This window comes from Epinephelus moara, chromosome 16 (assembly GCF_006386435.1).
Source record: "Epinephelus moara isolate mb chromosome 16, YSFRI_EMoa_1.0, whole genome shotgun sequence".
Classification (NCBI taxonomy): Eukaryota; Metazoa; Chordata; class Actinopteri; order Perciformes; family Serranidae; genus Epinephelus; species Epinephelus moara.
The window spans coordinates 40,228,781-40,256,085 of record NC_065521.1 but is presented as its reverse complement, the minus strand read 5'-3'; the positions used below and the strand labels follow the sequence as shown (position 1 = coordinate 40,256,085).

The 27,305-nt window shown below is 41.9% G+C and overlaps 1 protein-coding gene across 4 annotated transcripts in view; it reads right to left on the bottom strand.

The window, feature by feature from the left end:
- acap3a (ArfGAP with coiled-coil, ankyrin repeat and PH domains 3a) overlaps window positions 1–27,305 on the bottom strand; it is a 113,093-nt gene that overhangs the window by 43,765 nt on the left and 42,023 nt on the right. For all 4 annotated transcript variants that reach the window (XM_050064833.1, XM_050064832.1, XM_050064834.1 and 1 more), the window contains exons 2-4: window positions 19,164–19,221; window positions 12,654–12,773; window positions 11,943–11,996 (exon numbers count right to left, since the gene is read on the bottom strand). In XM_050064833.1, coding sequence (XP_049920790.1) covers window positions 11,943–11,996; window positions 12,654–12,773; window positions 19,164–19,221 — 232 coding nt within the window. The remainder of the gene's footprint in view (window positions 1–11,942; window positions 11,997–12,653; window positions 12,774–19,163; window positions 19,222–27,305) is intronic.

The following is a 27,305-nucleotide window of genomic DNA, read 5'->3' as shown; positions in this document are numbered from 1 at the left end:
CTACAGTCTTTGATTTTGTTGATTTAAAAAACATGCCTTTCTAACCTGCAGGTAGGTTCAGGGGTTCAAATGGTACTTAAAATAAATACAAAACACAACCATTTAAAGCTCTATGTCCCTCCCCTGAGCCAAAAATAAAAAAACACAAGTCCCTCCCCAGTGCTCAAAAAATATTTGACATACCTCTATCATTTCGCACCACCCCCACCAACCTCTGAAATAATGAACAGTCCCTAACCAGGATTCAAAATAAGTATAGATGAGTTTAACTTGACCAGACTTCAAAATAAGAATGTGGCTGAGATGGAAGTGGTCATTGTTTTCCTGCCACCAGCTCTAAAAGAGACGTATTTGTTTTGATGGTGGGTTAAGACTTCATTTTACGGCTCTATAAACTCACTGGGTCCAAATGAGTGTGAGAACGAAGCCGCCCTCTCGTCCTGTTTGTTGCTTCATCACATCAGAAACCATCCACTTCACCGTATGTGAGAAACCAACAAAGGAATTCCTCTGATGCTGCACCAGACGCCGCGTTATCCACCTCGCCAGTAACACACTAACAGGTGAGCCAGCTTTTGTAGTCGAGTAAATAAAGTGCTTTTAATGGCGTCTTGCACAGCGTCATGTTCAGAGGCCACCCTGTGTGACTGTGCATGTGTGGTCAATCTGTTCTCCTAGATGCTCTTTAAAAAGCGTAAGCGAGAAGTGGAGTCCTGTGCCATCGAGGACTCCCACAAACATGCGATGACTCAAAACAGAAGCAGCAGAGCGTCGGTGTGCGGTGGCCATAAACACCTGGGTGTAAGATTAGGTTGGGCACCGTGCAGAGGTGAGGTGAGGTGGACGGACGCTCAACGTAAACCACCATCTTTAAAAGTAGTCAAGTCAACAAGCGCACATCCATGTTTGTGAATGAGTGAGTGCTGGCAGGAGAGCGGCTGTGAGACTTCCTGGCTCTGAGGGTAGTGCAGCCTGCAGCATTCCTGAGCTGCTTTGTGGCAAGTTGACACCCCGACTTCCATGGGACAAGATGCCAGAGGTTGTCTCTGATGTAAACAACCGCAGGATCAACAACAAGCAGCATAAAAGGTGACGTTTTAATTAGCCACAACAATGATGTGAAGCTGTGTGGATGATGATATTGTGAAATAATGGATGCACTGCAAGGAAATTGGGACTTGTATGTCCTCCAGAGGTTTATTATTTAAGGAACAGTTCAATATCTGACTCTGTGTTACCTTGAATCTGTGAAGAACGCTGTATTTTTCTTTTTAAACTCTCTCTGGTGCAGCTGGTGGCTACGGATTAAGAGAAGAGACACCACTTATGCTCTGAAATGCCGCTAACAACAGCAGGGTGCAGGGGAGTAAAAGCAGAGGGGGCGCCTGGGATGCCAGGTGTTGCTGATGAGCCCTCTGGAAGTGTTGTGGGCCTATCATCGAAACACCAGTGAAGGAGGGTCCCACCTGATGACCCCAATGAAGCTTTTACCCTCCCTAAACCCATAACCCCCTCCCCCAACATGGCTCCAACTATCGCTTACGAACGCAAGTATGTGCAGCAACTGAGCAGTTAAACTCCACCTTGACTGAAGTTAAGTATGTTTTTCTCCTGTTAGTTTCGTCTCTCTTCGAAAGTATGGGGAGTAAGGGGAGGTAGAGTGTACGGCCCGGTCCGTTGGGGGAGAGTTCAGTCCGCACAGACGTCTCTCTTTCCCACTTTTCTATCAACCTAACCTTAAGCCTTTGGCTCCCACTTGGAAACCCCCAGACGGCACTATCACTCCCACTCATAGTCACTCAAGTATGTGCATCAAGGTATTGTAACATCTAGTCCTAAACTGAACTGAACATGAGGTGTCAAAGTTAACACTGGCCTCCATGGTGAACGAAGAATCCAAAAAAGCAGAGGATTCTTGATGACTATATATATCGCTTCAAAACTATACCAAAACATCTGTTTAGTAGTAGTTCAGTACTTCCCAAGCAGACAGCCCTGTCTGACAGGGAACTCGACTAAAAGTGAAACTTCTCTATACTCTCCTCAAAGCCAGACTCCATTGACCAAAACAGTAATTTTACATCACTGAACACAGGAGCTGCTGTTCCACCACTGCCTCGATCAGTTAGTTAGTTTGTGTTTTTGTGTGACTTTGGTGAAGCCAAACTAACCCTTTAACACACCAACTTCAAATAATAATACAAACAAATTAACTAATCAAGGCAGTGGTAGACCAGAAGCTCCTGTTGTTCGGTGAGGTAAAATTACTGTTTTTGTAAATGGAGTCTGGCTTAGCACAGATAAGTTTCAGTTTAAGTTCAGTTCCCCGTCAGACAGGGCAGTCTGTTTGCGAAGTACTGAGCATTTGACTGGATAAATGAGACTTGAATATGCACGAGTTGTGTGAGATATAGTTCTTTTGTTGTTAACTGCAGACCCCTATGACTTCAATTCATCAGGAATCTTTCTCTGTTTTTGGATTCATCGTTCACAGTGGAGGCATTCAAGGAAAAATCAAGTTTTTCTAACAAATTCAACACAGCACAGGGTGACTAATTAATATACAAACAGTCATTTGAGGGGTGAAGTACTCCTTTAAGAATAAACCTCTTGGGACCATGAATGCCCTAATTTCATAGCAACGCATCCAGTATTTCAAGATATTTCTAGTATTTCGAGAGTTTGTAAACGGATGTTTTGATATAGTTTTGCTTTTAATCACAGACCCTTATGACTTCATGTCATCCAGAATTTTCTGCTTTTTTGGATTCTTCGTTCATTGTGGAGGCATGCAAGAAGTTTTCTTCACAAACTTGACATAACATAGGGTAATTGAAAGGTGATATTGTTAATTTGGGGGGTGAAGTTCTCCTTTAATGAATTTCAAAATTTCTTCTTATCAGGCACGGCAGGATACAGCCAAACCTGACGCCCAATTTCCAGTCACCTCAAGCTACACTGTAGAGTTTATGAATGAGATCCTCCTCTTGTTTGGATTTGAAATGTTCCCAGCAATCGATGACTATCATAACATCTTCCTCTCAGAAACACACACAGTGTTACATACACAGAGTTGGAATGTGGTTGAATAAAGGAAACACTGTCAAACATGTTTAAGGTAAATTAGGATTATCTGGCACATCTTCCATGACCTGATATCAGAGCTAAGGAATGAGACGGCTCCAAGCACCCTCACAATGGACTACTGTACTGACTACCAGTTCGTAAATCTCCCTGTCATTCCACAGTCATGTTGGGACACACACTGATCTAATGAAAGCAGTAAAGCAATTATCTTTGGCCAGATTAGTGATCCGTGCACAAGGGTTAGTCCACGAGTTAAGGTCTTCTGTCAAATCAGACAGGAAACTGTTGTTGTTTTACTTTATCAAGGAAGATTGACTGATCATGCTTCAACAACCCAGTTACATCCATTGAAAACTTCCCAGTAAAGCCAGTTTGTTCCTTTGCTGTTGCCAGTTTGCACCTTTGGTTAAACACCTTGCTTAAATGTTTTTGAGACTGGTTGTTGCATCAGAGATTTAAATTAGACATCATCAGTGGTCACACAGAAGCCAGAGTTGTTCACATCTATTTATTTCCCATTTTTAAATCAAACATAAGCAAGTGAGCTTAAGTATACACCAAGTGGCCACTTTATTAGGTACACTTCTACAATCTGATACAACTCTTCTGCCTCTCAATACAATGTAGTCCAGTTAAATACCACCTTTAAATATAACCTCAAGAACAAACATATTTGAATTTACACATTTACATTACCAAAAAACTGAACTGAAGAAACTTTACGGCAGGGCTGTTGTGCTGAATTTCAATAGATTTTACAGGTGTACCTAATAAAGTGGCCATGTCGCAGAAGAAAATGTTGGCACTGTACATTTCTTGCAAACCACGGATGTGTAACATTTGTACGTTTCATAAGTAGCATATCAATGTTTCTACAGTGACGTAGTTCTGATTACATGTATATCGGCTGACTGTCATCAGAGTGAGGACAGGATAGTCGATGGCGAGAAACCAAGGCGAGATGGCTGCCAAGCTGCAGTCCATTGTTGAAGGCCAACAAACAATAAAACTGAGTGTTTTTTAGTGAGACACTGCTGTTTCCAGCCATGACTGTGTCCATAATTCCTTGTATTTGTACTGTTCAAGGGCTTCAAGCTTAATCTTACAATTAAAGGTCTGGTGTGGGGGATTTAGTGGCATCTAGTGGTGAGGCTACAGATTGCGACTAACGAACCGTAACATCGGGCCAGCTCAGACCAGGGTGCAACAACAACACAGCTGTGCTCCATTGACTCTAATGCAGTCGTTTCAATTTCCTTCATTTTCAGGCTGGTTTTGTGGATTTGGAGCTAAATGTTGTGCCTGGGGCACGTCGTGTATTAATGATACTCGTTACCTGGAGAGGTTGAAAAAAGATATATGTTTCTTCTCTGTTCCAAAATCAAAATCAAACCCTGAAAAGTGTAGGTTAGCTAGCTAGCTACTGAAGATATAGCCTACTGAGTGTATACTCATGCTGCTTTTGCTTTGTAATGATTATAACAGTGAAACAAAGACCGACCCTGCTGTACAGGAACCAGTGAAGGGAAGCAGGGAAACTTTGCTGATGTTCAACCAGCTGTGTGTCATCACACCGTTCATCTGCACACACTGCGATGCCACACAGCTGGTTCAATATCAGCAAAGTTTCCCTTTATATTCATTGTCTTGTGTGGCGATCAGCAGTGATGTGGTGGTTCACTTTTACACTGTGATCTGTAGCCTATAGTTCGGCTTTAGCTTCTAACTATCTTTGTCTTTTTAACCTGTTGTTGCTGCTGAGTCAGTTTGACATCTTGGATATATCCTTCAAACACAGACTGTAGACCCCTCTGTCTGCTTCTCTCTGGAATCACTGTTTCATTTTTCCAAAAATATGATTATATTTCTTCAGGGAGTGCAGTTAGCTACAGTGTGGGCTCCATGCTTACTGCGACAGCTTGTTGGACCGTCACAAATGGCCTAGTGAAGGGTCAATTTGTGGCTGGCGTGAAAACGTGAATGGCTCTTTCTAGATTCAGTGTTTGGTTTGTCTGATCTAGGCTACTGTAGAACAACAGTAGATATAAACAACTTACTCTATGGTAACGATAACACAATGATTCTTATTTTCGGGTGATTATACACTAAAGAAAACATATGAATAAGATTTCTGCCAATATATCCTCCTAAATCCTGCACACTGGACCTTTAAAAGATCAGTAAAAAGCCGTCAGTGTAAGGAACACGACTGAAACAAAGTGTTTGGGCACAAATAGGAGCGTAAATGTCTCTGTCAGGCCGCTGTGCTCCCTTTAAAGACACATTTTCATATATTTTTACTTTCTGAACAAAGAACAGTTGTAGTCTGCGAGGAATTTCAGCTGCAGACAGAAACGCCCTCCTGCTGTGTCTTACTTTGTTTTCCAGTTTCCAAATATAACTGAGAGACACCAGCGCTGGCATCCCACATGGGAATAAACTCACTCAGTATGTACAGCCGTCTGCATCGGCATACTTATTGTATTTAAATGACTAAAATTACTGTGTAGCTAAAAACAATATGTAGTTATAACCTAAATATAATGCTACATATGATCCTTTAGCAGCTCGGCTGTTAGTCTCTTTGCGTCTTTGTGTCAGTCTACCCTCATTTCTAATGGATGTTCAGAGAGTCAAACATATGTCAATAATTTATTGAGTATTCATATGGAGTTTCATGCTTGAATTAAACAGAGACTGTTAAAACGTTGGCCTGATTCTGTTGACGCTTCTGAAAGAAAAAAAAAATGTATTGTGAAATTTTTGGAGGACGCACAGGCTCGGCGCGCAGCTAAAGTAAAAGGAGCCACACTTGGCTTGACCTTCACACAAACAGAGCCTGTTTGTTCTGTTGTGTGGCGCTGAACTGGCAAGACGGAGCCGCGCTATCAGGAAATGGAGGGAAGAGAGAGCCAAGACTCTTTTATGCTTCTCTTGAATCTGTGTTCGCTCGCTCTCACGTCCTCGTATACGCTCGAACATATGTGTTTATTTTATGCGCTTTAAAGGCATCCGAGCATGGCTGCAACAAGGGCAGTTGGCACTCAGCGCTCCCATTTGTACGGTGCCATTTCATATTCTTAAGCGCTGTGGCAGCTGCACAGCAGAAACATGCACACAGAGGGACATCCTTCACAAGTAGCAGATATAAGCGTCATCATTTCTTATTCATTGGCGCTCTGCTGGAGTCCCTCGGCTGCACTGTTAAATGCATGTGGCATCTTTCCTGATTAAAACAGGAATGTGTGAAAGATGTCAACAGAAGATGATAATAAAAGTCTTTAATACTGGTGGATCACGAGGCTGCGTAAAGGTCACGTTATTATTCCTGTGAAATCTTTATTCTCAGGGGAATCCCTCTTATCGCTTCAGTCTCGCACTTCTCGTACTGTGCACCCCCCTCTTCTGCTCCGTTCTGCTTTTACATCAAAGCAACAAAGAAAACCTTTGAGAGCCAATCATATTAATGTCCAGTCAGACTCTTGGCTCTAATGGACAGGAGGGAGGGCGGGAGGAGACGGGGGGGAAAACGGGAGGCTGAAAACCCAGCTGAGCGCACACTGTAAGAGGCCAGCTGGTCCCAGGCCAGACCCACACTCTCTTATGGTCTCTGAGAGTGTGACACACTGAACCAGACAAACAGGGGATCTGTCAGTCTGACAGAAACACCGACAGACTGATGAAGCTCTGAAGTCTGCATCCGACTGGGACTGGGAGGAAACATGGAGTCCCAAAACTGCCAAAGCTCTCATATGAATGCCAGCGCAAAAGACGCTTTTGTTCCTTTGTAATAGAACAAAGAAATTATCGATACAACTTTCACAAAGCTGCTTTTACCATGATAATGATATTTACTGTACAGTAAAGATTTGAAAGATGAAGAGCTTTGATGAGTAATTTGAATCTGGAGAGGTAAATGCATTCTCGAAGGTGTTTGGGGAGAGTTCAAGAGGGAGGGGGTGGCTACGGAGAAGGCTCTGTCGCCCAAGGTTCAGTTCTTGGTCCTGAATGGTGGAGTCAGGAGGTTGGCATCAGAGGAGCGGAGGCTGCGGGAAGGACTGTGGCAGTGAGGCAGGGTCAGTGAGGTAGGAGGGGGCCTGATTATGCAGGGCTTTGTGGATGAGGAGAAGGGCTTGTTGTGGGACAGGAAGCCAGTGGAAAGTCTAGAGAACAGGGGTGATGCAGGAATGGATGACGGGCAGCAGAGTTCTGGATGTTTTGGATTGTGTACCATGAAGAATGCTGTTACAGCAATCAGTTCTGGATGTGACGAAGGCATACTTCTGCACTTGTATGAAATGCACATGTCTAAGTTGAACGTAGGATGATAATTCTATTGCCAGTTTATTAGGTACACTTAACTGAAACAACTACAGTCTGATACAACAGTCCTTTGATAATGCCTTTGTGAAGGTTAAAATGTTCATTTTTGGTTTAAAAGTGTTGATTCAACTTTAAACTAATCATTTTGCAGGCTGTATTTTTTGGTGCTGTTGAATTGTGTTGTGTCGGGAGGTGTTGCAAATATATCTAGTCCTTCCCCACTGATACTAATGCTACAGGCCAGCAACCAAGATCAAGAACAACGGATCACTTGTACTTTGAAAAGAAGTTTAATCTTGAAAAGAAGATCCTACACAATTTATTGATCATACGAAAAGTTAGTACTAACGAAACTAATGAAAAGTTAGACACATTTGAGACAGACGGATGGATGTGTGAATATCTCCCTTTGAATTAAAAAGAAATTAACAAAAGCAAAATGCACGCAGAAAACTTGAGTGCTCACGCTACTGAACGTGCATTTTGAATCTCTTGTTTTTCTGTAAAATCGGTAGAACGGTTTCAAATGATTGATGACTCATCCTGCACTCGGGTGTTTACAGAAGTTTATCCAACCAAATGAGACTCTCGACGACAAGCGAGCCACACTGGTCATATAAAACCACACCTTACCATCTGTAGGTAGGGCTGCAACTGTATGAGATTTTCACGGTGCATTAACTATCTCAGAAAGTAGCGTGTTACGCAACGGTATTACGGAATTATCAGTATGATAAGTCAAAATGACCCTTAGAGGTATGAACACAGAAGGGTTATTTTTAGCTAAACAAATGTTTTATTACTGGAAAAAACTTGAAACCATTTTTTAAAAATGAAAGTATGCAATATTATTGTGATTTTAAACAATACGCTTAGTATTGTGACCAAATATATTTCAAGATATTGCACTTTATTACAATTATTCAACTGCAAATTATGATGAGTTTTTTTCCTCACCCCTAATATTCATGTATTCATAACGTACCAGTGTTATGTGCATACTTCTGCACTGCTGGTTTGATGCTAAACTGCATTTCGTTGTCTTATTTCTGTCACTGTCAACAACAAACTCAACAATCCAGTGCAACAATTTGACAACAGCCTGCTGACCTGCTGATTGTCAAAGGTTAATTGTTGCTTGGCAACAGAAGTGATGAGAAACATCTGCATTGTCCTGAGACGTACATTTCAGCTCGTCTTCGATCTGGCTCTGAAGCACTGGAGCACGACAAAGTTTTTCTTTTCAGTGCTGTGATTACAACCTTCACTGCTTCACCAGACGAGAGGACATTATAGTTCGGCTATATGCTATCGACAGTCACACACACACATACTGTACACACGCCTGACCATATAGAACACACTCAAGGTTACAAAGGGTTACTACTGTCCAGGAGCTAAAACTAATCCACGCCTGGCTGAGCGACCCCGGACCCATTAACCCTCCATCTGTACAGCTGACCTCGCTCCCTGCCAATAGACTGGGAGTGAATGAGGAGAAGGGAGTGGCTGATTTGCGATGACACATCTTTGTTGTGGCTTCAGAAAGAATGTGATCCACACACACACACACACGCGCTCTGCTCTTTACAGCATCGTCAAGCACGCAACGGGTTCAAGCTAATGGACTTCAAAGGGTGTCAGAGGGGCAGGAGGGGGAGCAGGGGGTCAGGAGCCTCAGAGGCAGGGAGGGGAAACGACTGCAGTAAAGCAGACGCTCTGTTTCATGTTGGGGGAAGATTTAGATGAGTAAAAATACAGTTACAAAGCTGAGAATAAGACAAATATTACATTAATGTTACTGCTATTCAAGGTTGTGATTCTAAGGAATGTTATCTAGGTGCCTTTAGATGAGTGGAAATTACTCAGATTGTTGTAGATAGAAACTAAGAGCTGATGCTGAAAACTATCACACAAACTGCCTTTATTGGACCACTTTCTAATACGGAGCCTTTCACAAATGGTTTCTAAGATACAGGAAATGGCTTTATTAACACTTATTTACTAACACTTTACAGATCAGTTAAAAGGGCAACTGCTGAGAGCAAGTTGTGGTTTGGTTAGTCGTATTTTAACCCCACGATTTTGCTCTTCTAAGGAGTATATAAACATTTAACTCTTATCAAACATCTCTTCTCACACTTCCTTTTATCAAAGAGCAGTGGATAAAACATTTAGTTAACAGCTTCCTATTTTCAACTGGTGCTGAACGTTGCTTTCAACTGTTAAAATGACCAGTTTGGCTTTTATCTGATTAACTCTGCAGCTGGTGTCTGTGTCCAGCCACAGACTGTTTTTGAGTGAAGACACGTCACTGTGTAAAACTGCAGTACGACCCAGAGCTAGTGGGCCTGCTGTGTGTTTTAGTAGTTCAACAGAAACCAACAGAGCAGTGGTTCCCAACTGGTCCAGCCACGGGGTCCAGATTTCTCCTTAGTCATTAATTTAAGGTCCACACAGTTCAGTACATTCAGCATCAAACTTGTGTTTGGCTATGTCATCAGCTCGTTTTCTATCTCTGTTAAGTAGCTGTTCGTCAGTCACTCACTCTACAGCAGGAAACTGCACTTTAAGTTGAAAGCTCTGTGCCAGAAATTCACTGTACTTCAATATAAAGTGTGTTTTTTACAAAGTTGACACGCTCGTGAGTCGCCTGCGGTCCATTCAGAATGGATCCCCGATGCACTTTTGGATTGCGACCCACCAGTTGGGAACCACTGATTTAATGCACATTTCAAATGCAGAGCAGAGGCGTCAAAAACTCTAGTTCCTCCGATGGATTGTGGATGTTCCAGAAGCCTTTCAATTCCTGTAGACCACCATTTTAAAACTTCACAGCAGAAGTAAATATGTTTACAGTCTGGTGCAAAAAAAACAAAAAAAAAATCTCTATAGCAAATTTCCCCGTTCCAAACAACTGTACGGAGGTGAATTTCACATAACTCAACTGTTTATGTTTGATTTAGGCTTAAAGTTATGCACAATTAAGGGCGTGGCCACTTTGCGTGACAGATGTGTGCCGTCCATTGACAAGTCTCTACCATGGTGACAGAGTTGGTTGAGTAACATACCCAGGGTGCAGTAGAGTACAGCCAGAGCTGTAGCTGTCACTATTTCATTGTGTTTTCAGTTCATGGCTGTATTTTATATTCATGGTTCAATGTCTGTTTTTCCCTGGCAAAAAAATTAGCATTAGCCAGTGTTGCGTAGTAACGCGTTAATTATATTACCTTTTCCAATATCAAGTAGTGTAATTAATTACTGATAAAATTCTAGTAATAATGTTAGTTACCCCAAAACTAAACAACTCGTTATCGTATCAGCGGACTCATTTTCATAATTGTTGCACTGCGCAGGCACTTCACTTCAAAGCAGCAAGCTAGTTTTGAAGATGGAAATGCTTACTTTAGAGGCTGTAAATTTTCCCATTACTTTGATTTTTTTTTTAAAGATATTTTTTGGGCATTTTTTTAGCCTTTAATGGATAGGACAGACAAGTGTGAAGGGGGAGAGAGAGGGAGTGACATGCAGCAAAGGGCCACAGGCTGGAGTCGAGCCCGGGCCGCTGCGGCGACAGCCTTGTACATGGGGTGCCTGCTCTACCACTAAGCCACCGACGCCCCCCATTACTTTGATTTTGCCAAGAGAAAAGATAACAAGAATACTGTTGCTGTAGGTAGTTGGACTAAAACTCTTTCCACTGCGCAAAACACGTCCCCAAACATCCCGACTTAAACACATACTACGACCAACAGCATGATGCTTTTTAAAGGGTGCCTAGTCTCACTCACCACACCTTTCTCAAGAAAAGAAAGGTCTGGCTGGGCCGACTCTCACTTTAAGATTGGAGACAAAAACGCCCTGGCTGCTTGTATTTCTTTCAACCAATCACAATCGTTCTGGGCGGTGCCACAGTAATGGTGCGCTTGCAAAAATATTGCCGGGGGGAAACAGGTTTTGGTGTAACACGCCCACAAAAATATCGCCTACAGAACGCGAACCATGGCAGAAAAATGGCTACATCCCCGCAAGATCAAACACCGTAAAAGTTAGTAAAGGACATGTTGAAAACGGTTGAAAACTGCTACACAACCAGAGGTGGTAGGGCGGGACTTCAGCGGGTGGCTCGTTCCGCCCAATGAGAGGCTGATCTATGCAGCGAACTTCCGCCCACTCAGACTAAAGGGTGCCTAACTAGCAGTACTTAACTGCACACTATGAGGCATTCTTCAAACATAAAGCCTTATTAAAAGACAGTGAGTGTATTTTTTTGCTATTTCTTCAGAGATGTGAGACAGTGGACAGCTTCACAGAGACAGACAGACAGATTTAGTGATGTGTGACGGAAGTAATCCACGTGGAATCAGTTCAGCTCAACTTGACCCTCTGTGTTGCTCTAGAGGAAATATGGGACCCTAGTGAGACCTTAAACTGCCAGTAAATGTTGGATGATATCACCGCGCTGCTGCGTCTTAATCCGCTGTATGAGGCGGACATGTGGGTACAGTGTGGGGAAGAGCAGGCTGACTTACCATGTGGTAGTTGATGATTTCCTGCAGGCTTTCACCGCACTTTTCCAGGCACTCCTGCAAAGAAAAAATAACATTCTTCTTTAACCAGATAAAACATGAAGAAATACTCTCAGCTGCTGTATTTGCATCTGAGAGTAAATAAAACCTGTCAAAAACTAAAACCAAAATTTATTTCTAAAAGGAAGAAAATAAAAAGTTCTGTGATGCTAAAATAAAGCTGGTTAATGTCAGCTGAGGTAAACTGGAGGATTTCTTCTTCTGAACCTCATACAGGAAAAGAAACTGTAATTGCAGGGCTGTTTCAGTTTCTTTTTTTTCTCTGTACAATGGAAACTACAAATAAGAACAAGACTTTAATAAGAAACTCTCAATTAGTCTTACAGTTGAGGCCAAGAAGGCTTTTAATAGCACTTAATGTCAGCAGCAATGAAAATAGTCAGAGACGCTGGTGCTGCGAGCCGAGCCAGAAGTAAAGTTTCCAGGCCGGATCTGATGCTCACTTACTAATCTGTTAGTAATCAGGTTTACTCACACACACATACAGAGACGCATACGGAGCTGTGAGGCTAACACCCAAAGACAAGGAAAGTCCCCGTCCCAGGAGACACTTACGGTTAACAGTCCTATCCACTAAACAAAAGACGAAATATGACATAAAACCACAATAAAGTTCAATTAATAGAAGACGAAATGGACTCGTCAGAATCTCACCGAGATCGTTTCATCCTTCTTGCACTGCTGAGACAAATCCCGGATGCCGTTGACGAAGAGCTTGTTGGCGCTGGCGTACGCCTTCCCCGCTTCAATCATCCCACTGCATAGCTTCACCAGCTGTGGAGAAGACACACACATTTTGAGGAGGACAAATTAAAGATGCCATGCTCACCACACACGGCATATTAATGTTCATGTCAAAGCTGAATATGGCAACTTTTATAAAAATAACTTAAGTCATATTCACTTAAACTGTCACTAGATCCTGACAGTCGTACATGAGACAGAACATCTGTAACAAAAATCATGTTCCTCTGTTACCTCTTAGTACTTAATGGCATTAGCATCTACTGCCTGTGAAGGCCGAGGGGTCTCTAATACAGCCGAATGTTTTCATGCGCTGTTCGTACGCCTACAAAAAGTAACACACCACAATCCCTGTATAACCCACGCAATCATGAGCAGTAATTTGAGTACATCCCACGTCATCGGGGCTGACAATCATGTGACCAATGCACTGACGAGAGTGAAGAAGGAGGTAGTATAAAGACCAAAAGTCTGTGTAAGGAGGCAGGTTCAGGTGGTGGATGGGTCAAACAATTAGTGTTGCAGTGGTAGGCTATACCAGCAACATACCATTTAGACATCAGGGAACCTTGTCAGGAAGCAGAAATGAGCATAATATGTCACCTTTAAGGTATTTGTACCTTGAAAGGGTATTGGGTACCTTACATTTAGTTATTTTCAATAGGGGGACTGTTTGACTAACGAGACTGACGTCACAATGTTGATAGAATTCTGGAAAATAAATTAAAATCATATTTAGAGTAACATTACTATCTGTAATTTTCCTATATTTTATTTGGACCAGTGGCTCCATGATACTAGCTTGCAGTTTGTAAATTACTTTATCAGCTGATGTTACAAAGTAAGCGGCAGATCCATGCAGCGTAGCTTTACAGCTAGCTAGCTAGCTAACGTTAGCTTAGGTTACAGTTGGCTTATTGTTGTAACTTAGCTATGCAGTATGGATCTCGCGTTGACTCCATCGTAGCTGACAAAGTAAATTGCAAACCAGCCCTGGGAGTGTATATGAATAAGGCTAGCTGAAATTATCCACTTGATACAGTATTTTTTCAACGTCTGCTAGCAATTTGTCTGTGTTAATAAGCAAGCTAACGTTAGCTAACATTAGCCTGCTAAAACCAATGTATTTCACGTCAGTGTTTCCGCTTGGATTTTTTTCAGCATCGGAGGTGGCACTGAAATTATGATATGGGGCACTGAATTTGATGAATTTACTGTTTATCACAACACAAATGAGACAAGAATTTGCTTAGTGCACCCTTCTGCTTTACTTCCTGCCGCTTAGAGACAGATTACCTTGCCCAGCGGAGAACAACAGCAGCTCTGGAGATGGACCTTCAGTTACCGAATGTAACAGCTCAAATTCAGCCAGCGCAATCCTCAGCGGTAAATGAAGGTCCGTCTCTGGGCTTCAACAGCTAAATGTAACAGAAACACAGCATGTGCGGACTCCATTTCTAAGCTAACGTTAGCTACTGTTGCACACTGCAGCTCTGGAGTGGAGCTGTAGAGAGATGCAGCATGTTGATGGAGAAGTCTGCCTTATAGGCTTGTTAAGGTTTATCCCATTCTTTGGAATTACCCTAAACATTTGGCCTGAGTCCTTTACATAGAGGTCAGCTTACAGGCTGTTACAGACAACCGAGAATGTCAGGAAACATCTCAGTTTTTAAGTTACATTAAAGTCTGTTCACACATTGGCAATAAATAAAGAAACATTAGCTATGTTTCCATCCAAAAGTGATTTGAATCATTGGGAAATGTGCATTAAAAGAAATACGAATCCTGTGTGTTTCCATTAAATGTACAGAGTTTTCCGCAGAACCGGAAACAAAACAAGTATTGCATTCTTCTTCTTCTACGTTTTCTGGCGGTTGGCAACCAGCTTGTAAATGCCTTACCGCCTTCCCGACCCGGAGTGTGGATATCACCATGGAGAGAGGTGCGCTACGTCAGACTTAATTTGAACATAACTGTTTCCATCCCCCGTTTTGCCAATCAGCATTTTTTCGAATCAACCAAAACCCGGCTAAAGCGAGCGTATTTTAGTTTGTGCGAATCAGGGGATTTTAATTCGAATTTTGGCGTTTCCATTATAATTTTCCGATGCGATACTTCTAGATGCGCATCTAAACAGGCTGATGGAAACATGGCTATTGATATATATATCAATAGCCATGTTTATGTAAAAAGTTACATACAGAACCTTTAAGTATACTGTTTAGCTGTAAAATCATAATGTTCGTGACCTGACTGCCATGTTGGAAACAGTTGAGCCAGAATGAAACAACGCCCAACAGCTGGGGCAAATGTTCTAATTATAAAGCTAAACAGTACACTAAATTTGTTTCTGCAAACATTTGAGGTGAGAAATAAGCAATAGAGTAACAGATTCTTGATTCATATTTGATCAGCGCTGCCTAGTTTGACTGCAGTTCACAAGCAGTGATTGACATGACTGACAGCTGCGTTAGAGAATCCTCGGCTCTGATTGGTTGTTTTCATTCAGCCATGCTTGATTCTTGCAAATGCCAGTAGAGGAACTACAAGGAGGAGGAGGAGGAAATTAATTTTTACCACATATTATCTGTCTCATGTAAACTGTGTGAAAGTAGTGACAGTTCCAGCAAATATGACACAAAGTTATTTTTATAAAAGTTACCAGCTGTAGCTTTAATGTTAGCAGGGCAGCAGTTAACATTGAGGGAATTTGGTGGTTTCTTTTTTTTATTTCCTCTCTTTTATGATCTAAAGTTAAACTCTACAGATGGATGAAATTAGAATCACACATGCACAGTACAAAAAAGTATAAGTGATCCCAGAAGTGCAGATGTTATCAAATTCAGATGCTACTAAGTGAGTGAGAGACGTGTAAGTTGTTAAATTGCCTCACTCCAGTCTTTTTGATGTTTATAAGAGGTCAAACACACTTTGACGAAGGAATAAATATTCAGATTAAAAGTGACGACGACCCCTCCTGCATGGGATATGAACCATAGTGGAGATTTCCAACACTGATGGCAGTAAAAGAAGAACAGACTAATCCTGGCCCTCACGAACACATCCTGTAATTCAATGTCAAGAGGAGCAGATGGACCGGTGACACAAGCATTACAGGCAAAACATCTGGCCGCCTCATTACAGCTGGATGCTTTGAAAGCCAGCGAGAGTGCCACGTCACGTTTCAGCCAACCTCCAGCTGAACTGTTTAACAGAACTGAGCCACATTACACTGTTCATTATGCTGCCAGTGGAGGCCAGCGATGTTAGCACACTGAGGGATTAAGCACTGCAGAGTATTATAATGCTGGGAGAGAGCAGCTGAGTGTAAAGGGTAAACTGTGTCTGATGTCTGGTACAACAAGAGAGGCTGTGACAGAATGTGGAGAACAACATACCAACATTCCTCCGTTGTTTTTAGCCATTTTTCATCCAAATTACAACTGTGTGTGGAATACACTCTGAAAACCAAACCTTTATTGTGCCCATAAAAAAATAATAATCTGAAGTTATCTCCAAATCAACTTACCGCTCAGAGGGAACTCTTTCAGCGGCTCCTCTGGCAGCAGCACAGCATCTCTCCCTCTCCTCTCTTGCCGTGTGCACACGGGAGTCGGTGAAGTGATTTTGTCATAAACCTTTATTAATGTAAACCTACGTGACGCTCACGGCTCAACAAAAACTACATATATGTGAATGTGCGATAGTTCTGGTATCACAACAGCCTGTCGCAGGTTACAAACGAAAGAAATGAGACATAATTTTTGTTTAGTTTTTATTAAATATTTGAAGCAAACTGTAAAACTATTTCACTTATTTTGTTGCACTTCAATGTTTTTAAATTGATAATACATTTTTTTCTTAGTAATTTGTCATATCGCCAAGAATATCGTTATTGCAAAAATACCCTGATATATCGTGATATTATTTTTAGGGCAATATCGCCCACCCTACTGTGTTAGCGATTTTGGAAACTCCCTCTTTGATTTGTGCTGCTTACAATCTGGCACCTGGTTGCTACCTTTTTATAAAGTCCAGTAGACAGTACAGCATCTGAAGAAAGACGCACCTCCACACACCTCTAGTGGGTCATAAGTGATGATTAAGAGGGATTACTTTTGTAGACGCTGTTTCTTTTGGAAAACCCTGTAAAGTACACCTTAAATACCTGAAAACCTAACATATCAAAAATGTCCAGAGCTTCTAAAAAAACCCTATTTCCAATTTATAATTTTCCAACTATGTACACCAAGGCATCGGCAGCGACAAAATCTTGCATATTTAACAGGCAGAAGGAACAACATGGATACCTTCATTAAACTGAATGTAAAGCTTTGGCACAAGTAATTCTTGACCTCCTTTTGTGCACTGGTGGGCTCTTCCAAAAGATGCTAAGGTGAAATCGGGGCAAAGCAAAACATAGATATTATATCGATATCATGAAATGTGACAGATGTCGTCCTAGATTTTGGATATCATAATATCCTAAGTGTTGTCTTTCCTGGTTTTAGAGGCTGCATTACAGTAAAGTGATATAATTTTCTGAACTCATCAGGCTGTTCTATTATTTGTCTCAAATATGCAGGTGAGCAGATCTGAGAAACTTAAATGCATTAATCAGCACATTTATTAATAACATACAGAACATGACTTGTAAAACAGTCCCATTCACACCTGCATCACTGAACAGGCCGTCATGTGTGTAATATTTAGGCTTTATGTGTCAGCATGATTTTACAATTCTATTTGTCAGCTTGACAACAGTATTTACTGTTCTGCTCATTAAACTTCTGGCCACACCTCAAACAGCGATGCCTTCAGGTGCGCTTTAAGACCAGGCTGGCTCAGAGTTGTAGCTGATGGGCAAATTCAGCACATAGAGAAGCAGATGGCCTGAACTCAGCCGCCGGCTTGTAGAGCAATAAAACAGGCATGTACCAACAGCATAAGTTGGCATGGCTGCACTTAAATGGCTATGTTACTGTATTGTTTTTGCCAGAAAAAGATATACAAGGACTTTCAACACTGACCTGAATGACATGTTACAATGCTTCACTATCTGATAATCTAACCTTTTTACTCTAATTTAGTTTAGTTCACAGCTTTATAGGAAGTAGATAAGGATCAGGATTTCTGGGGCTGATCACCAATAACTGGAAGCAGTATCAGCCAAAAGCAATCACAGATCACTGGGTCTATTTGGATCCTTCTTTAAGTATTCTTAAAACAACAATTTATACTTGATATTTGATATTTGATTGGCCGTTGTAGAGACCACCGATTTAACTATTTGAAACATATATCAGCAAGTCAAGTAAAGAGAAAGCTAAAGAAAACAAAAAGGGTTTTGAAATGTTCTTATTAGGGCTGTCAAGTGATTAAAAAAATAATCTAATTAATGACATGCTCTGTGATTAATTAATTGAAATTAATTGCATACATACATTTTGCTGTGAAAGTATTTAAACAATTTCAGTTCAAATGAATTTTGGCAGATGTGTCATAGTAAAGCTGCTGGATGTTGGACACAATTGTCCCCCTGTCCTCTACCACCCAAACTGGTCTGTAGTCCACTGCAATCCATTTTACAAAGGAGTTAGTTAGTCAGTCACAGGTAGACTTACTCAGTTTGAACACCTGGTGGAGTGTGGCTTAACGTGGCTGGCTGCTAGCGCTAGCATCAGAGACTGTGCTATATAGATATTACAGGCTTGAAGTACTTGATGTTATGAAAATCCCTTATTGCAGAAACTGCAGAGAACGGCATTGCTGTCAACAGTTCCATCTGGGCATTGTTTTTAAATGTAAAATGTTCCATTCACAAGGCCAAGCAGCGTCGTCTCGAATGCCTCTGTCATATGACAAAGCCACTGTGGCGTTCAATGACACACCGGGTAAAAGGGCAATTCATTATTTTGACAGCCCTAGTTCTTATTCTTTTGTTTATTTCTTTTAAAGATTTTTTTGTGAGCATTTTGCCTTTAATGATAGTAGAACTGAAGACTGACAGGACAGGTGGGACAAAGAGGGGGGGTGACATGCAGCAAAAGGGCGCAGCTTGGAATAGAACCTGGGCTGCTGTAAAGGATTTAGCTACTATCGGGCGCACACCCTACCAGGTAAGCTAGAGGTCGCCCCCAGGTGCTTTTATTCTGATATAGTTTGATTTTACGCTGATAGAATTTCAGGGTAGTATCTGCTGCCAGCCCTCTACTTTAACTGTTTTCACTGTTCTTACTTTACAGCAACATGTGGCGTTCCAGCAGGCAGCACAGCCTTGGAGAGGTGATGTGAACATCAGCTTTGATGTCAGTGAGAAAAGTGACGTGCATAAAAGTTTAGAGAATATGAGTAACTCAACAGAACCAGATGTGCTGATAAAAAAAATGTCTCGCTCAGGCAGTGACAATATCAACTTACCTTATCTAGTTTGGCCTCGATCTCCACCACCTCCGTCTCCACCTCATCAATATTTGCCCTGAAAGACAAAAAGCAAGAGAAGCCATTAGAGCACGTGTGGTGATGTGTTACTGTACGACTGAAAGAAATTCCACCAAGGTCATTTAGCTAAGTTGGAAAACAGACGTTCAACAATCTGCGCGATTTCCCACGTTCTGAGAAAGCACAAGGACACTCCATAAATCTGTGAGTGACAGATGGGAGTCTTCGCATGGAGCCAAACCCAGACATGTTCGAGCAGCGACAGGCCAGAGTTTGGGTGTGCTGTAAGTGAGCGAGACGCCGTCGTGGGAGCAGTTCTGCACTGTCAAAACAAAGTGAGCGAGACGCCGTCGTGGGAGCAGTTCTGCACTGTCAAAACAAAGTGACAGACGAGGTCTCGACACGGTGAGGGGGGAACACGGCTGTCTGGCACATCTCGAGCCCACTACTTTCACTGTCAACACCATCACCACCACTAATACCACACCCAACCGCACCAGACTGAGGTGTGATTTACACCCAGAGGCTCACAGCTGCATGACGTAGCCCCTGAATGCACCACTCCCCAGCTTCTCCACATGCTGGTGTCAATAAGGAGTGTGTGTATGAACAGATCTATATCCACTGCCTTGATAGCCTGCTGCTAATCCTGCCATTATCTGCTTCCTGCGGCACAGTGGGACCTTATGGCTTCATTAGAGTATAAATATGATCTACACACGCCCTCTGCATATAATCACAGCTCTGCATATCTCAACTGAATCTTCCTATTTCTGGCCACACTGGCGTTGTAGCTCAAGGGACAGACATGTCGGTCAGTTGGTCAGTCCACCAGCTTCGTCCAGACTTAAATATCTCAACAACCATCTGCTGGACTGTCATTAATTTCTCTACAGACATTTATGACCCCCAGAGGATGAATCCTCCTGAGTCTGGTGACGCCTTCACTTGTCATCTAATGCCACCATGAGGTTGATATTTTTGGCTTTTGGTGAAATGTCTGGACAATTGTTGGATGGATTACCTTGAAATTTGGTTCAGACCTTTATGGTGCCCAGAGGATGACTTCTAGTACACTGTGAGATCACTTTACTTTAGTAATAATCGACCGTGATAGCATGTCGGGCAGGAAATCCAAAGTGTGGGATCATTTTGAGAAGGTGAAGGATGAACCCAAGGTGATATGTAAACTCATCTTCATTGGTCGACTACAAACATGACGTATCATCTGAAACATGGAAGTAGCTACATGCCCATTAGCCCACAGCGTCATTAACAGGCGGCTCGCTCAGTGTGTGACGTGCACTTGTAGATAAAATATAGGCCTATATTAATGAAGGTTCATTAGTACGGTTTTGTATTTCTCTGTAATGTAGCACAGTGTTAACAATGTTACTGATACTATTCTTTCTCACACCTTCAACTCAAACCACCAAAATATATTATTTAATAATTACATTAACATCATAAACATGCGGGCGACTAGTCGACTAATGGCCCTAAATGATGGCTACTTACAGGTGTCATTCTCGCCTATCATGAGGAGCTACGCTACAGTGTGTGATTCTGCAGATGCATCCAGGTGAGGCAAAACTTTGTATTAAAATAATCATGAGTTTTTTGTCAATCTTTCATGTTACATTAAGCTTTTATCCGTTAAAAAAATACAATGAAGTACATCTCATCACAGCTCTCCTCTTAATAGTCTTATTTACTTCATGTCTTGTTTTCCCCTTGAAAAAATAGGTCACCAAATATTTTTCGTCATCATTTTCAATGACAAAATTAGCATCAAGCCCTTCTGAAGAAGCACACTGCCAGCTTAAGACTAGTTCTCCATTTGATATCAAGGAAACATGAATCACAGCACGACACACAGACGCAGCAGTTCTGTGATGATGAGAGTATCTGTGGCATATATCGGCCACCACTGGCAGGATATAAAACTTGTATCTCTGTCTCATCTCTTTCTCTCTGGCCTTGGGTGGATTAGCCTGCTTGGCTGAAGCTGCAGCGAGCTCAGGGGGACGGAGGATGGCACGTGGTCTCGTCCTCCTCTCCACTCCCACAGCTTTTACTCTCAACATCTCCTTCCATAAGGATCAGAGGAAGTGAGGAGGGGGGAGAGGAAAATACTCCAGAGAGGAAATATCTGTCAGAAGCTCCAACTCATGCAGAATGGAAACATACATTACCAAAATAATCAATACCATATTATTCCACATGTGGACGCGTGTTATTGTAACCTCAACTGATCTCCTGCTGCACAGCCTTCAGATAACCACACCCAGGGATAGTGTTTCTGTGAGCAAAGCTGTTTTCATTGCTGATGTCATTTTTGAAACTGCCCGTTTCATTTGATAATGCAGAGCTTAGCAGGGTCTTTTCAGAGGGCTCGTCTCCTCAGGCCTTTCAGCAGCAGCCAACTGATCTTAAAGTGTTATTTTTTTATATCTTTTATTCTGAACGTCCACAGAAACCCTCGAGTCCTTGAATGACCCATTTAAATTAACAAAAAGCTGATACAAACACATTTTATGAAGATCAACTGCAGTCTAAGGTTGCCCCATGATGATCCGTAGTAAAACATGTAATTAAATTATACATTTAATACTGTGTTTATTTTGAAATAAAATCTTTATTCAATGGACCATACTGGTGCCTTACTGCCAGCACATTTTCCAAAACATATTACCAGTGTTTTGATCTGATCTTCTTGCTTTCAGTTAATTTCAGTGTGGTATAAATATCATGTAGAAGCCTCTGACGTGCTTTAAACGGGTATTCAAGGATCTATTAGAGATGCACGATACTGGATTTTTTGCTGATATCCAATATGCCGATATGTAACAACCCATTTGACCATTAACCGATACAGATGTCCACTTTTTTCCCACCTAATTTAAGCGATCATCAGGTCTCTTCTGCATATTATGCATGCATACTCTTATCATGACGGCCCATCAGCAGATGGATACATGAAATACAATACTTTTCAATGTATGTAATAGAAAAGGCATGTTGGACGATTCTGATAGTTAATTTTAAGGCCAATCAGCTGATATCGATGACATGCCAATATTATCATGCATCTGTAAAGTGGAAGACGCTATCCTTTTAAGGGACTGTATGAAATACAGTCCATAGGGACTTGGGTTGGGAACCGGAGGGTCGCCGGTTCAAGTCCCCATCCGGACCAAATGTGGAGCGTGGACTGGTGGCTGGAGAGGTGCCAGTTCACCTCCTGGGCACTGCCGGGGTGCCCTTGAGCAAGGCACTGAACCCCCCAACTGCTCAGGGCGCCTGACCAAGGCAGCCCCCTCACTCTGACATCTCTCCACTTTGTGCTTGTATAGGTCCTGTTTGTGCATGTGTGTATATTTCGGACCTGTGTGTTAATTACAACAGAATGAAAAATTGAATTTCCCCTCAGGGGGATTAATAAAGTATATAAAATAAAAATAAAAAAATTAAATAAAATATGGACAGGGTCAGAAAACAGCGAGATTATTATTTAAATTTTTCCTTTTTGATGAGTGTTTTTTTCATGCCCCAAATTTGTATTTTATTAAATCTTTTTCACTAAAAAAAGATAATAGCTAAATAAAAATACTCAATGTTTGTGCTTATACAGCAGGGCTTTATTTTGTAGTTTCTAGTAGAACAAATGTTTGAGTTAGATGTAAGGACCAAATATTATCTCTCTAACAAAGGCCAACTTTCTTCACCACTTTGCATTACAACAGAGTGCAGTAGAGTTAAAGATATCATTTAGATGTAACTTACAATATAACGTATGAATATATACAAACTAATACTACACAATGCTGAACTGTTCAGTGCAGTGGTATCCAAACTTGGAGGTCAGGACCAAGCAGGTACCTCCGAGGCTGAAAAATGAAGCCAATGCTGAAGTGCCAAAAACTGCAGTTCCTCTAATGGCCACTTAAGGCTGGCTCCATGAGCGAGTCAATCCCCATAGACCTCCGTGTTAAAGTGCCCAACTTTATAGCAGAAATAAACAAGTTTACAGCCTGTGCTAAAAATGTTTTGGTCTCTATAGGGATCTGTATTTTATTAAGGCTTAAAGTTATCTAATTTGAGAATAACAGGCTATCTATGAGGCGTCATCACAGTCTATAGCACCTTTCATACTGCCTGTTCAAGGTGGGAGTGTCACGCTAAGTTGTCTCACCTTAAAACCAGCAGTTGAGGTAGTAACAGCGCTGAATCAACCTATAAAGGGGACAGCCAGCAGGACGGGATCATGTGCAGGATGGGTGTAATATTTTGACGACGTGTTATGTGTGCGACCTACCGCTAGGAGATTTAAAAAGCAGTAGCAGTTAGCAGCTAACTCAAGGGAGGACAACAGCAGCCGAAAATGTCCACAAACTGCAGGACAATGAGGTCAAGGAGCTTCCTGCCCTCCGAGCAGAGGACGAGGTCAACTGCTATATGACAGGAACTGTAAATGATTGGTCAATGACAAAACATCACGACTACACAAGATTAGTCTTCGTCCCTTGTAAAACAATGGAGAGTTTATCTTTTCAAATTTTTGGGAACATCACTCCTTGGTTTAATTGCTCACAGTTCATAGCTACAGCCAAAAAACTGGGAACACATGCCTAGATTCTTTATAACCCTTCTATAAACCCATTTAAGAGAGCTGTATGTGTGTGGTGAGGTTAAGGACATGATTGTGTAAATTATGTTTCAAACTGTTTTAACGTCTTGCCAGCTGCAGAGGTGTGAGACAAACGTTTAATAAATTAAAATTCATGGCAATAAAAAGGCTACATTTCGAAGAAACGCTGCTCCATACGCAGCTGAACCAGTGTGGCTCAACACAGTGACAGCCCAGCTCGCTGCTCCAGATGTGCGGACTCCGGCTCGTGGGACAGCTGCTCCCGCTGAACCCCCCCTCGGGCTGTAACCCCCCACTGCCCTGTCTCACTGCACATGACTCCCATAATGGATGCACACGGCGCCCCGGGCCAGTAGCCACGGCAACCATCTCCTAAGTGGGCCGGAGAGGTCCCCGATGTGATTGTGAGTTGACCCTTATTCACACCACGGGAGAGCGGAGAAGCTGAAACATTACTCTCTTTACTCACGGCTACTGTGACAAGCAGTGACCATCATCGCATCATTAAAACCTCATCAGGAGCCTGTTAAACAGCAGTAAAGCAACTACTCACTAAGTTTATAACTTGTTAAGGCAGAATGAGGTTAAATGCCCGTGTTTGTGCGTAGGGATCATTTATGTGACATGGAATAGTTTGAGCAGCAGCAGTGAAAAAAATCATTAACACTGAGATTTTGCTGAGCAAGCAGCAGCGCCGGTGGTTTCGACATGCTGACGGGGCGTCCAGAGGAACATCTGAGGTGCTGTTTGCTGGCCCAAAGTCACAGAATACCTCTGTTTCTCTTTAACTCATGAGCCACCGCATGATGCTTGAGGTTAAAACCTTTTTAAACAGTATAACGAACAACATTTTGTCCAGGCTGGCATCTCTTTGTGGTCTGTGAACTACAGGCATCATCATCTCAGGGAAAATGTTTTCATTATTCCAGTAAGCACCGGTGGAAAAAAGTATTCAGAACCTATTGTTAAAAGAAGTAATAACACTTTGTGAAAATATTCAATTACAGGTAAATTTCCTGCAGTGAAAACATTACTGAAGCAAAAGTGCATACTATTAGAAAAACATACTTTAAAGCAGAAGTGCGTATAATGGCCCAGTTGGAGTTGCAGTTGGTCAAGCTCGAGTAGAGCTTTGATCAGGCCCCAAAAAAATCAGACCTCACATGAACCCACACAGTTTCTGTCCAAGCCTGAACCAAGGCACCAGTTTTGGGCTCAAACCTGATTAAAAACCCACATTTCTAGCATAAGAATATATATAACTAATCATTTTTATTATAAGCTTAGGGCTGACGTGTTTCATCACACCACTTCTCCATCTTCTCTTCCTTCTGGTATTTCAACAGTCTGTCATCAGCCCTGCATCTTGCGCACAACAAATTTGGCAGAACAAGCTGCACCAATTGGTGCCTCTCCGTGTTCGAGTGTGCACGGCGGTCCACGGTGGTCCACGGTGATGAGACGTGCAGATGATGATCACATCTCTCCCACTGCTGGGGAGGCAGAAGCAAACACTGCCATCTAAGCAGCCTCTCAATTCAATTTACTTCAATAAGCTTTATCGGCATGCCATTTCATATGTGATGCCAAAACACGATTACAATAGACGTTAAATTTTAAAGATAAAAAAATCTCATGAAGTGAAGGAGTAAATAAAAAGGCAGAGCGTGATCTGTGAGGTGATGAACTATATGTTGTTGTGTCTCTCTGTCTCTCTGTCTTGTGTACGCTCTCTTCATCTCCCCTGGTTCTTCACTATATTTCTCCATTGTCCCATCCCTCTCTCTCTCTCTCCATCACGGCTCCCCTCTTTCTTTCTCTTTCCTTCTTGATTCAGTCCAATGCTACTCCCACCAGTTACACAGAAGAACTGCCAGTTTCATTAAAAAAATAAAAATAAATCACTGATAAACTGGCGAGAACATGACCCTATTCAAGCCTGGGGTAATTCTGATCGATATCGGGTCGGGCAGAGAATCAAAGCTTTAAGCTTTAGCTATTTTTAAAACTGGTGATAAATTTCTGTCTCTCCCTCTGGCAGTGAGAGTAATTACATAAACACTGTTAACACGTGCCTATTACATTTGGCTGCAGGTGAGCTCGCTGCATCTCCGTCCCGTGAAACAAATTTTTTATCTTAATAAGGGATGCACAATTATATCAGCACATCATTGGTATCGGCTGATATTGGCTTTAAAATGAACTATCAGAATCAGCTAACATGCTTTCTCTTATTTTGCATGATGTTAATTCCACTACAGGAGAGACCTGATGATCACTAAAATTAGGTGGGAAAAAAGTGGATATATCGATATCGGTATTAGTTATCGGTCAGCTGAGTTGATACATATCGGCATATAGGATATCAGCAATAAATCCAATATCCTGCAACACTAATTTTAATCCTTCCTCTGATTGCCAAGTTTTTTTTTTATCAAGCCCGGTCTCGCTCTGAAGTCGTTTGGGCAGTTACTTACGATGTCAGACACTGACGAAAAAAGCCGTCCTTTTATGTCGTCATGATACGCAGTGTGTCACCATTACAGTTTAATGGTGCTCAGCAGCCTCAGGGGGAAATGTGGCCGGACAATAACGCAAGTTAAAGCGGCAAAAGTCAAGAATGGGGCGGGCGGGAGGGGAAACCTTTTCTTTTTTTCCAAAACCTGACCATGTGCTTTTGTTGCCTAAACCTAGGCATGTGCGTTAGTTGTTGGAGGAAAAAAAAAGTCAATTTGCGTTGTTGTACCAATGTAGTGCATTTATTTTGAAAGCGACTATATGTAACGAGTAAATTTCCTGTTAAATCAGAAGTGTATTTAGAAAGAACACAATGCATGTAACAGGCAGAACTTGACACAGTGTCCCAGAACGTCAGCAACCAACGCACCCAGGGTACCTTGCACGTCATATCTGGACGACATGAAAGGTAACCAAACGTCGCAATGTGACGAGGTCGGAGTGAGAATGTGTTGTTTTATCTGAAGCATCCACTCCAAAAACCTTTCTTGAACGCTGCTTAGGATTTTCCTCTATAATTTCAGCTATACTTGCGGCTGCTCCCTCGCTACAGTCTCATTTCTGCCAAATACAGAGAGCTTTCCTTTACAGCAATAGACCTTATCAGCATTGTGTGGACTCATTTGGTTAGGGCTTCAATGTGACGGACGTTCATTATATGTCATTCCTACTTTAACTATTTTATATACTGCTGAGTTGTTTGACTTGCATCACATTTTCTAAAGCTCATCATATGTTTTGTAAAATCTTAACCTGTAAAGTAACTAAAGCTGTTGAATATTTTTGTAGTGGAATACAAGTACAAAGTAGCACGAAATGGAAATACTTAAGTACAGTGTAGGTATCTTAAATTAGCAACAGTACTGCTGTGTGAACCGGCTGACTGTGAGAGATGCAGCTGGGCAGGATGCCCCAGAGGGTTGTGTTTTGGAGGGTGAACGGCGGCAGAGCAG